The sequence below is a fragment of the Balearica regulorum genome, chromosome 6 (genome assembly GCF_011004875.1).
Source record: "Balearica regulorum gibbericeps isolate bBalReg1 chromosome 6, bBalReg1.pri, whole genome shotgun sequence".
NCBI lineage: Eukaryota > Metazoa > Chordata > Aves > Gruiformes > Gruidae > Balearica > Balearica regulorum.
The window spans coordinates 5,740,315-5,753,425 of NC_046189.1; the positions used below are offsets into that span (position 1 = coordinate 5,740,315).

Here is a 13,111-nt window from a genome sequence, read left to right on the forward strand (position 1 = left end):
CCAGCAAACTTCTGCAGCTCCCAATAGAAACTATCAGGAGCCAGAGGGGAAAAAAAAAACCAAAACCAGGCCTGTCCCAGGGAATCCAGTAAAGATCTCTCCATGGTGCTTGTTCCTCACCGTCTTACTGCACTTCAAGACGGACTGCAGAGAAACATGTTTAAGCCATGAAGACACATAAATGAAAACAAGGCAACAGTTACCGAGTTCCTCTGTGTCAGTCCTTTCTCAGCTTTGATTTTTAGGACTTACCTGGATTCCAATCAAAATTCCTTCCTTAGGAAACGTAAACCCAGTGGCAAGCATAGCTTTCTGGAAGGCAGAGTACACATCCTCCCCAAAGCAAGCGACCTGGGAAAAGGCACAAAGAAGGCAACATGAAGGGAAAAAACCAAAACCAACTCAAAACCATTGCTTTTAACAAAAACAGGAATGACATTTTTAAATAGGTTCTTTTGACGACTTCTTGCAGAATCCAACTGCTTTTGCGTGGACTCTGCAGGCGGGGGGCGGGGAAATAAATCAGAAAATCATTGCAGACAAATCTCATAATTTTAATGAAGCAATAATGAAGGAATAAGCAACGCTTTAGTTTCAAACAGCACACCAAGGAGTAACAACAATTGATTCTGCTGAGTTATGGGAATGTTGTACACAGCCTCTGCTCCAATGTTTGTGAGTGCATTGCAAATTGTTTAACATTATATAATGCTTAAATACAAGCAAGTGTTCTGCATGCAGGCACGTTTCCCTGTGTGTACGCTGCAATCTGGGGTAACACAGCGCTTGTGCTGTCATGTACTTCTGGAATTTCTTGTGAAGATAAACCATGGTATATAAAGATGCTTTTCCACTAAAAGTCCGCAGATGTACAACATGCAAGTAAAATGTCTGTATGTAGTTAGGAAAACAACAAACTAATCATGGCAATTCATAATAGTTTATTTTATGTAAACAAAAACTTGATAAAGAAATCAATAAAAGTCATTTAGCAGTTCTCTATCATTCAGAACTGCCTGTGGAACTCAGTTGCTTACAGACTGTCATACAGTAATGATCTTTAGTTCTGAAAGAACTAAACTGTGTTCCTCACCAAAAGTTGGAATTCTGATGACAAAAAGAGGAATGCACGAGCTTTTGTGAAACTTTAATAAAAAGAAAAAAGAAAAACAACCCTCACTTTTTCTGGCCAACTCCACACTTGTTGAAAAACAGTCAGAAGCAGAAACTGTCACAGATTTTTCTCTTTGAAATAATAAATCTACACACAGATACAGATGGGATAAAGGGGCTGATTGAGAATTGCTCTCCCATTTTCCTTTTATGGTCCTTCCCATCACAGAGTGAGGCCTCACATTCATGGTCTCATTGTTACCATGGTGAGCTGAAACCAGTATTTCATGTAAGAAGAACAAATGATGATTTGCTAGATCTTCTGGAGTAAAAAAAGAACAACCAACCAACCAAAAATCCCACAAGGGAAGGGATTAAAAAATCATGACAACTACTATCTCAGCTTTTCTCTAAAAACTCATCCTTGAGTGTTCAGTCTGTTCTACAGTTGAGGGGTTACGTATGTCCTGGACTTTCTAGGGCGGTGGACAGCCCCATGGCCTTGTAGGCTTGGGCCAGGGGTTTCCAGCCTGCCAGGAGAGGTTTATCATTATGGTGTGGTCAAAACACCCACAATACGCAAAGGGACTCCCAGCACGGTGTCTTCTACTGTTGTAGGAACCACGACTTCCAGCAAAATACATCTCTGCCAGATAGATGGGACAAATTCAAGCCCAAATCAAGTCATGTGTGTGAAAAATGTCTTTGAGGAATAATTGAGCATTTTACCCAAAGCAAGTTATTATCCTTACTTTACTTATGAAAAAGACTTTCATAACTGTCACATTTTATGGCATTTGTGAATATGGATCTTTCCAACTCATAAAAGTTAATAATCCCTCCTTTATGACCAAGGTAATCTCTAACTCCATATAAAGCTCAGAAAAATAATTCTTGCCCTTAGTTACATTTTTATTCCTTTTTTTTTTTTTTTGGCGGGGGCGGGCAGCACGTCAGTGTAGTCAATTTTGTTGTGAAAATAAGGAAGTCATGGAAGTCACTTGGTTTTTTTCTGCCCATTAACTACACTGAAAGGAAATCTTCTGCAATACTGATTCCCATACATTATGAAGAGCAAAATAAAGTAATTCTAGAGAGATGCAGAAGACCTAAGGCTGTTCTCACCATTTATCTGGGTATAGCGCTTCTTCATACTAAAATGGTAAGTCTTTCTTAATGAAAACGTAGACATACTCAAGCTCATATCAAATGGAGCATCCCAGGCTCTGCCCCCTGCCTCGCTATGGTAGAATGAAGCCTAATCTGATTGCCTCAGAATTTAATCACTTCCCAAGTGGGCTTTCCAGCCCAGAACAAGTTTCTTGCTACCACAAGCCTTTTCTAGAAGTAAGAGAGCAGCAAGTTTAAAGATCGCTTGGGTACATCTACGGAAGCTATTGACAGCTCAGCAATAACTCAAACAAGCCTCTTTGTTCCAGATGAGTTAATATCTTTTCAAATGATGCAGATGGAAACCTGTACCCTTTGAGGGGTGAGGGCTCCCGTCAGTGCTGAGCCTACGCAGGAAGAGGAACAGCTTTGTGCCTTCACAGTGTGCCACGCGTACACCAGAGACACGTTTCAGAAGCACCTCGCAGCCCTGCTGCAGAAAGAGTGGGTAAAGTAGCCCAGTCTCCTCCTCATCCTACTGACAGTCAGTACTGCAGCCATCACATTTTATTCACTCTTTCTCGCCTTTTGCACCTTGGGACATGCCTTGGTGGTTACCAGGCAACAAGAAAAATATCACCACACATATTTGTTGCCTTTAGGTAACTAGCACGTTCCAAGACCAAACGCTCATGACCTGGAGTCTCGATATTGCTATTCTGGCATGTGTCGATGGGGGGTTATGAAAGCTGTAAGCACTTGTCTGTCTAGAAGCAGGTGATTCATAAAACTGACTGAAGCACCGAGAACCTCCCAGATAAACTCATTTCAGGCTGTCACACCAACCAGGTCCAACTCAGGGAGCTGACATGCAGGTAAAGAGGGACATCCAGTGGCTGAATAAACTGGATTTTCCAGGACAATCTGTTTTTACAGCTAAGAAAGATGTTTTCAATTTTCTGAAGACGCTACAGATGCCATCATGATTCAGGCAGTAATAAGATCACTTTCAAAGATTCATGATGTTTAAAGGCAACTTGTTTTTTTTAAAAAAAAAAAAAAAGTAACAAATCTAAACGATACCTCCCCAGTAGAGGCCATTTCACATCGGAGAATAGGGTCAGCATCTCTCAGCCGGGACCAGGAAAACATTGGGGCCTGGTGAAAGAAAGAGGAGTAGGGAGGAAGAGAATGAAAATTTAATGGATCATTTAAAAAAAAAAAACAAAAAACAAAACAAAAACCATCCAACTACACTTGGAAATGACAGAAAGAGACAGACATGAGAAAAGACAGACAAAAAAAGCACTGGTCAAGGCTGCTAAGCAAAGGAGTATTTGGAAAATGAGTTTCCCAGCATCTTGATGACAGACTGGAACAAACAGACATGTATTTCACCAATAAATCCTCCTTCTAACTCCTGCAATCCTGTTCACATTCCAATGGCAGATTTCTAATCTGTGGTAGCCCATTATCACTATCATTTTTTGGACACATTTTAAGACAGAAAGGCCGTGAAGCATCTAATTCATGAAACAAGGAGAGATGCTATCTGAAGCCAGTCAGTTTTTCTGAGAAAACTGTTCTCCAACAGAAATATTTCATTCACAGGAGTCAAACCATTCCACAAGAACACACTCTTCTGGTGTTAATCAGATGAAACTTTGCAAATGATTTTCATATTTTCCCTCTCCCCCCAATAAAATACACACCTGTAATTTTTTTTTTTAATGTTTTGTCTGAAAATATTTAAACCCTGATCATTATCTCAGGACTTAGGTCACTGCGGTCCCTGAGTTCTTTTGTCTAATTTGACCTTTAAAAAAAAGGGAGCAAAAGAAACTCTGTGTTCAAGAGTCAATGACCACATGTGGAAAACATGGAACAAATTTTCTGCTAAGGAATAATTTTCTGTAGGACTTCTCTACATCTTAAACTACTAATGGCATTTGCATAAAAACAGCACCCTTGCTGCTTAAAAAATAATCTAGTTTTAAATTCAAAGATATGTTTCTGTTCTTGGAAGTCTCTGAGGGTTACACTGCAGACAAGACAGCTGTTGTTTCATGACACCTAACAATGACCAACTAAAATGTGACAGCACAAATTCATTGTGAAAGGTTTCTCAAAAAATGTCATGTGTCTTCATGACTTCTACATCAGTTTTGCTGCTTCTATAAGTAAAGAGACAATTTTTACAGTGGCCAATTCTACAGTCTCACGCTGAGATATGGCAGTCAAGGTGGATTACTTTTAATGCAGATATTGTCTTGAAAGGTAACAAGCAACAAAGCCTTCCACCAGCTCCCTAACTTTTGTCTGCCATGAGCATGAAAATGCATCAGCAGGAGCAGACTCTGGTACTGTAAATAAATCCTATTTACAACTTAGTCAGTCATCCTCTATCCAGGATTTAATCTTGCTTAGGCCATGATACTTGCGTCACTCTGCAAGCAAACATGGCAAGACAATATTTCAGTCACTTAAGGTAAAACGGTGGGACTCTGAATACACAAAGGAACAGCTATGTTGAGAAAGAAGAAGAGAGTTTCAATATTCTCTTTTCAGAGCATTTAAGAACAGCTGGAGAAACAAAATCCCATTTCCATGCAAATATTCCTAGCAATAAAACCTAAGAGGACAGAAAATATGATGCATGAATAACGAGAACCAGGTTTAACTGGAATATTTTTCAAAGTTTAGCATTTCCAAAGGTATTAGCAGGTTTTTATATTTCACAAATCCACAGAATGCAAGCAGTATAAAAGGCTTTGTAGTCAGGTTTTCAAGAATGTAGTTGGCTTTTACACTCTGTAGCCAGCACTCCCAGGAGAGACAAAACTCTTGACAGTTTAGCTAACAACAGTGCAGAAGCTCCAGGTCTAAATAATAAAAATTTATTAAAATAAATAAGACTTACAAAAATAAAAAAGTCTCAGATTCGAATTTCAGATCATGCCTATCTGTGGCATCAAAATAAAATGTAAACCTACTTCTAGACTGACTGGCTTGCCAATAACCTGAGCTGGCTTGCGTTTTAATAGGTCTAAACCTTTTATTAGTAGAAAGATGTTAGGTGTTTTCTTCGTTTCCTGGATATGGAAGCTATTAAAGCTTAAATGTTTCTGTATAAATAATTCTCATTATCCGTTGTATTTTCTGCACTGCTGTTCTAGATTTTTATGATTAGGAACTTCGATTTTTATTTTTTCTTCCACTTAGCATTCAAAAATATCTACAGTACACTTTGGTATCTTGAGCACTATATAAGCTTAGTAATTATGAAAAGTAAAATCTTGGCCCTACTGAAATCAAAGGATCCAAGACTTTCACCCCCATTTTAACTGGTGGTGCATAGAAAGGGGATTCCATGCATTCAATAGCTCATGTCCCAAATCCTGAAGATAAAATCTGAGGGGCACTCAAAACACAAATTTGTACATATCCATACATATATTAGATAGTATTATGAAATAGCCTGAACTTCAGTGTTCAATTCTGCAAGTGCATATTTATTATGCAGTTCATAAACATGATTCAGAGTAGAAGTAAGAAATAAAGGAAGATTGATTTTGTTAATAATCACTGGATAATTTTGCTTTGATTTTTCTCTAAAATTCCCAGCATACATTATCTTGACAGAAACTACAAAAGGTCAATTTGGCCTTTGGCCAGTGAGTAAATTGTTCTCTCCAGGCATTAAAGTACCAATTGCCTATTAATGTGCTAGGTGCTGGCTCTGTTGTGCTTTTTTAGGGTGTTCTTTTGGAAACCATACCTTAATCCCAACATATTTGGATGGAATAATGGGATGTTCCAGCGTGGGGAGGGATGACTCATTAACCTCTTTTCCAATCATCACTTTTGTGGCCACATCGATGAAGTCCACACCCAGAGTCTTCGATACAAAAGGGAAGGAGCGTGAAGCCCGCAAGTTGCATTCTATCACCTGATGGGATTAAAAAGGAGAAATAACAGGGTCAGACACTGCGCAGTGAAGAAATAGGTTGATTCATATTTCTGGAAATCAGTCCTTACTCCTCTTGGCAGAGACACTCTTCAGATTGCCAAATAAAAGAGACAGAAATTGTGTTCAGTATTACAAACAGTGATGAGGGATGGGTAGCGGCCAGCTTGAGATACAAGGAGCCTGATGTTCTGCAACTGAGTTTCATCTCTATTGTCTGATAATTAGAACTGAGAGTAATCCAGAGTTCACTTCAGAAAACGCGTTGTACTATAGCTTAAGTTAATGTGCAAGAGGCATGGAAACTTATGCACAGGCATTAGGTACCACCTTTAAAAGTCCACCTTGTTCTTTTTCCATGGTAATGGCACTTCATGAATGGCTGGGCTATCCTTACTGACTTTCCTCATCTACACGTGGAAATCATCTGGTGACCCAAGTAAGAAACAAAGAAGTTCTGCATCCTGCTGAGAAGCGCAACATGGAGTTCATTAACAAAAGAGGAATTGCTGTGTGAGAATGAAGGGGGAGTGAAGGGGGGAAAGAACAGGTAAGTTAAGACAGAATGGAAAAAGGGGAGCTATCCAGAGAAAAGGCAAGCACAGCTGAGGGAAAGCAAGGAAGGAAAAACTCCATTCTGTCCCTCTGCAGAGTTTCTGAATAACTACGTGTGTACTGTAAGTACATTTTTCTCAAGAAAAAGTATCTTTCACCTATACCGCATCTCTTCTATACCACATCAGGTTTTCTTTCCACTCACTGCTTCCTCAGTCATACACTGCTCACATTCCTCTGACCTTCTTCCATTAGCAACAGAAAGTCAACTGTTACCCATAGAGAGTCAGGCATCTGCCGTACTTCTCTTACCAATAACTACGCTATTTAGATAACCATCTTAATGGCTTATATTAAAGGCTTAAACACCTCAATTGTCTTGCTTTCTTTCCAATGCCTTGGAAGATTTATCTTAATGATCAAAATAGCTAAAGAAGAGAGAGAATACCAGAGATCTAAAAGCAATGATATTCAGTTCATAGGATGAGGCACAGGTCCCAGTGCTGTCCATCGTATTCGTAACTAATAGTTTTGGGAAAGACAGCAGCCCATGGCGAAACAAAACTAGTGCTGACAGACAGTGCAACCAGACTCACTTCACCCTCAGTGTGAAGGCAGGGGAGGATGCGCTCTCCCCCATAGACGGGGAGAGCTGCGTGACTAGGGGTGGCATAGGAGAGCCACACATCGTTAGAAACCCACAGCTGCTACTGCCACGGAGTTTCCGTGGCAGGAACCACAGGAACCAGGCACCTAACTGTCCAAAGCAGAGCCTGACTTCCTCCAACAGGCACAAAAGCTCTTACCAGTACATCGTTGCCTCGCACCAAGAACTGAATGTTGAACGGACCAGAGATGGCAAAGGCATTTGCAATCTTTTTTGTAGCAGCTTTCACCTATAAAAATAAATAAATGAATAAATAAGGTAAAAAAGTGTGCGTTTATACAATAAATAAATAAATCCCACAAAATAGACAGCATCATGGAAATATATCACCTCACGTGGATTCCTTTAAATGTCGTATCTCTCTGCCCCAGCATATGTCCTAGCATATTTTTTGGCAGTAACATTATCTTTCAGAAGCAAAGATGTTTAATTTGCCTTGTAACCTAGAACCTGAAGGGCCATTTGAGGGCAGAAGCAAAAATCAGGGGAGGGGGTGTAAGCAGGGAAAAGAAGGAGAAAGAGAGAGCATAAAAGCATGTCCTGTCTGTAGCAATTCCAACACCGCACACTGGAGCCTTTATACCTTTCTCGGTGAAATAATGAATAATGATGTTTTGCCATTTGAGATTAACTACTGAGTTTGACAAGTGTCCCAAAAGTCTTTCACCAACAAGGCTGTCCCATCACAGATCAGCGGTGGGTGTCTCAGCAGATCTACTCTGGAACAAACTGGGAGAAAACACTATGGTCTGATTTTCTAGGTTCGTCAAGAAATCACGTGCCCTTTCAGTACAAACGTTTGAATAGCTTTGCTCCAGGAGATGACTATTTTCAGGAACAAGGCCTTGGACATTCCTGTAAACAGAGGTGGAGCATAGACCATTGCATTACAGCTCTTGCTAGCTTCCAAGCAAACCCTTAACAGGATGACATCATGGGGGGATGGCACATTTCATTTAGAAAATGCATTTTGACAACTAACTCTGTATCACTGGGTTTATACTTGAAAGGGGAAAAAGTCAAGATTAGGTAAGGTTCGTTCATCCTGATATCCCTTCTGGAAAAGCAGGCAGCTAGAAAGTCATACACCTGATCTAATCATTTAAGGATTGTGGGAGAAAAGGAAGTGGAAAGTGAACCGTGGCATGTATACGAATTAGACAATTCTCTACTGCTATGGAAGCTGGTTCTAAATCAATAAAACAAAAAAATCCAGTAGGTCTGAAAGTGTGTATACCTACTGCTTAAATGAATGGGATGCAGTTCAGGTGATCCTATGAACAGTATGGCCATTCACAGGGGTACGCTGACATCCTACACTTGCACATATCACACTGGCCTTTAAAAAAAATTGGTGATTGGATTTCTCCATTGGTGATTGAGTTCTCCCAAGCAAAGGGAAAAAGTGGATTCAAACTCTTCTTTTCTTTTCTCTTTTTAGTGCTAGTGCAACACCTACCTTCTCCAAGGCTCCCTGGCTAATAGTCTGTGTGGGTAACATGAGGGTGGCATCCCCAGAGTGAACGCCTGCATCTTCCACATGCTCCGAAATAGCATGTGAAATAACCTGCATACAGTCACAAGAGAGCAGTTAGTCACCTCCCCCTCTCTCATGAACTGTTCCCCCATCTCCAGCCCAGCCCAGTCTCCTGAACACAGCTGTATCCAAAAGAGGATACAGACGGGGAGGGAGGGGAAGGGAATTTCCCAAGATTTTAGAGAGAACAGGCCTGAAGCAGACGCAAGGCATATGAACAAGGGGATTATGATAGTGTCTTTCACATCATTGCCAGGAACACAAAAAGTTGCCATTCCCCAGTAGAAACAAGAATGGACTAACACAATTTGTATTTTTTTTCCCCACTCTCTTGTGGTGTTTTAATCATGGAGAAAAGCAAGCAGACGCAATTCAGCTCTAAGGATTTAAATTGGATGAATTGCGTCAAGGTGCACTACCCTGATACCAAAAAAGTGATTGTCTGCTGGTTAAAAATGAAGATTTAAACCAGAATATTTCTGTTAAATGAAAAGTTTTTGATTTTTTTGTGAAAATTATCTTTGATTAGCAATGAAATGCAAGGTGAATTTGTAATAATAAAACAACTGTGGTAATATTGTAGCACATGCTGATACAATTCTGATGAACGTAATTTGTGAAGCCGGTGATTTGCAAATCCAGTAAAAGTTATATTTTAAAAGATTCATTCACAGGGGTTAAGCAATGCTTAAAAAGCCTCCAAACTATTTAGATATATACAATAAGGTAGGTTGACTTTTTCAAGCACGATGTTTTAGAATCTAAGTTGTATTAATCTTTTCTTGTTTCTCTACTCTTCTCAGCATGATTCCACAGCTGTATAGTAAATCATTCAAACTACACGTTTTTGCAAATCTCTGATACTGAAAAGTAAGTTTTTAATATTAAAGAAAAGCAAAGTTCTTACTCTTCCTGCCTTGGCTACAGCATCCATTTCCACCTCACGGGCACCTTCAATAAATTTAGTGAGTACCACAGGGTGATCCTGTCAGCAAGACAAGATAAAAGAAGAATTTTTTATTTGAGAGTATTTGGGGACCATCCAAGCGCTCCACTATTCATCACTGGAAAAACCTTTGGAAGCAGAATCCCACAAGACCAATCTATTAATATCCTTATTTCCACAGATAAGTGAACTTTGCAAAGAAATAATGGGGGGAAACTTGGCGTGATTTCCCCAAAGCCACTGATGCATTACTTTGAGTCCTCCATAACATCACCATAACAGGGAAATTTGGGGCAAAACCACCAAGCGCTCTTAAGTGAGATCATGGCCAAAAGAAGACAGTGGGATATGTGCATGGATCCAGTGACCTCTGATCCTGTCTCCCAAAGACGGTCCTTAGCTCCAAGATCTTCAATTCTTCCTCCCTCTGAGCTTCCCCAGCCACCTCACTGGACATTCTGCTTCACAAAGTAATTGTATCTTGGCATACTTAATGACTTTGTATAGCGGCTGTTTTTAAGTGTCATATATTTTAGGCAACTGATCCATTCCTTTCTCATTTTTCTGCCTGGTTTTCTACGCCTCCCAGGGAGAAGTTGCCACTAATTATAGCTGGCCAGGAACGACTTGTACTTGACTCTCAATACCCTCCCTAGTATACATCGTTTTCCTTCCTCTTCTTCTTGCCTACCTCTGGGATGCTAGCACACACTTCCCACTCTCCTCTAATGCTTTCTCCTTCCAGTCACCTGCTCCAACAGACACTTAAAGATCTAATCCGTATTCCTCCTGGCCAGCTTTATATGTCTCAACATTTTACCTGTCCCATCCACTATTAACTGTCTGTTATTTATTAGAGAATAAAATGGAATAAATGACAGTCTGTGCATGCTCAAAAGGCTCCTCTTGAAAAAATATAAAGCAACTCCAAAAGTTACAAGACACAATTCTTACATTTATCAGTGCAAGGGTAAATTCACAGGCAAGGACAATGCCGCAGCCTACACGGTTTCATAAATTTAGTGGCTTGTGTCCTGTAACTTTCTGTATTGCTGCAGTTTTTCACCAGAAGATTTTATACGTGCATACAACCTTGTTTACTCCAATCTGTCTCAACTCGCACAAGAAGTTTTGAACATTATTGACAACATAAATGCCATAATGATACAGAACCATAACAGCAAAGTAGCTAAAACAACAGAACAACACTGGTCAGACACTTTATCTGGAGATGCTCTGTTGGATGGAGCTGAACTAGGTAAGGCTTTGTATCCAGAAAAATGAAGCCTGTGTCCCACAAAGATGCTCACGTTCAGCTGTGTGCTCACAATATTGCTAGCTTCTGTGGAACCACTCTCAGGCTACAAAGCCTTGACAAGACTAAAGAAAACTCCCTGATTTAGAAGCTGAATAAACTACTTTTGTTCTGGTTTGCTTTTTGCTAGCTTAGCTTCAACTATACTACAGCTTTTTCAGTATAAAATACCAGACGAAAAAAAGAAGTCTTTCCTTAGCAGTCTGACTACACTAGCAAAAATTTAGAATATAAATCTGGTGTAAGTCTCTGCAGTATCAGGGCCAGAGCACCCAAAGACTCATGGTGTGCAGCTGGACATGTCTGCAGCAAGCATCAGTGCCCTGTTTGTGTAGCAGAACCGGACATCATAAGGATCATTTCCTCTAGGAATACATGACGTATTGCCAAGACTCTACAATTTCAACTCCCAGCAGGGCCTCCCGTACCAGGGATGACCTCTCAGCAATGAAGAACAACATTGCCCAACTCAAGTCAGTCAAGCTGTGACAAGTTAAGCCGACCAAGGGTCACTTTCCTGGGCTTCAGCCTCCTATGGGGTATCCATTGCAATCATAAAGCTGCCCAGTGGCATGAGAAAGTGATCCGTCCCACTGAATGTTGCTTAAGGCTGCTGCCTGGTCTGCTTCTGTGCGTGTGTGGGGCAACACAAAGCAGAGTATTTAAGATGAAGTACAGAGAAGCTAGGATTTTTGGGAGGCTGCGCACTAAGAATCTGGTTTCTACCACAGGTTGACCTGTGAGTCTTTTGAGAACTAGTTACATAATTCCTTCTAATGGCAGTAACAGTGGTACTCTCCCTGCTTTCAAAAATCCCTTTAAAGTTGTTCAAAGATGATAATAAGTAGTCTGCTTGCCTCTACACCAACCTATCCTTCAGGATATTATTACTTTGCAAGGTATCTCCCTTTCATTCCACCTTTTCTTGCTGAAATGCTAAACTTCCATCATTTGCCCCATACACTTAAAAATGACATGGTTTTGCTCTTGTTCAAGCTATAACCACCTACAAAATCCTCTGAGTATGCAGTAATATGTCCGGCTTCCGTAGCCAGTTGTGTTTCCAGAGAGCTCCTCTTTGACTTAGTTTTAACTCCAAGACTCCTGTGACAGTAGCATTTGTGGTGCCACAGTACTGTTCTGAACAGTGACCATTAAAAAAAAAAAAAAAAAAGGTGGAAAACCCTCAGAAGAAAACAGACCAAAAGGCGAGGCCAACCTCAGAGGCTATTAATAGGTCAGACTTTGAATTTTGTATGTTCATCATTCAACCTCAATCATTTCAAATTCACCTCCTCCCATATTCTCATCTCTCCAAACATCCCTTGTACAATAACACCGATAGAAGGTATAGAAAAAATTCAGGCTTTTAGTTGTTTACTATGTTCTGAAGCATCCATGTCTGGGAAATTGCTCAGATTTTTCTTTTCTAAATTTCAACGTACTAGACCAAACCCTTCCCTTTGCTAGAAAAAAGATGCTTAACCTCCCCCTGCCCAATTACCTTTTGAAAAACATTTAAAAATGGAAAACAGAGCTTTTATCTTCTGCATTACATACTCTGCAGAACAATAATCCCACTGGATTAACAGTAAGCAGGCAGCAATCCTGCTTTTGTATTAGAGGAAAATGGAACTCAGTACATGATTTGGAGAGTTAAATGTCATAGCAAAATCTTGCAAATGTTCCTGCATGTAAAAGGGTAAAAAAAAAAAAAAAAAAAAAAAAAAAAAGTCATTGATGAGAGAGAAGATGCCAGCACGAAGGTTTAAGTTGTTCAAAGAAGCCAGGCAAAACAGTTCAGAAACTGAGTGAAAGATGCTATCGGTTCTATGCTGGTTGGCAAAACCTGCTACTAGGAAGTTTGGATGAGGTAGGAAGGGTCCCAGCCCATCTGCCTA

The 13,111-nt window shown here is 40.1% G+C and overlaps 1 protein-coding gene across 1 annotated transcript in view; it reads right to left on the minus strand.

The window, feature by feature from the left end:
* Nucleotides 1–13,111, minus strand: part of CPS1 (carbamoyl-phosphate synthase 1) — a 100,307-nt gene that overhangs the window by 9,136 nt on the left and 78,060 nt on the right. Inside the window, exons 30-35 of the mRNA XM_075755747.1 lie at nt 9,857–9,934; nt 8,872–8,979; nt 7,552–7,641; nt 6,002–6,172; nt 3,307–3,381; nt 253–351 (exon numbers count right to left, since the gene is read on the minus strand). Coding sequence (XP_075611862.1) covers nt 253–351; nt 3,307–3,381; nt 6,002–6,172; nt 7,552–7,641; nt 8,872–8,979; nt 9,857–9,934 — 621 coding nt within the window. The remainder of the gene's footprint in view (nt 1–252; nt 352–3,306; nt 3,382–6,001; nt 6,173–7,551; nt 7,642–8,871; nt 8,980–9,856; nt 9,935–13,111) is intronic.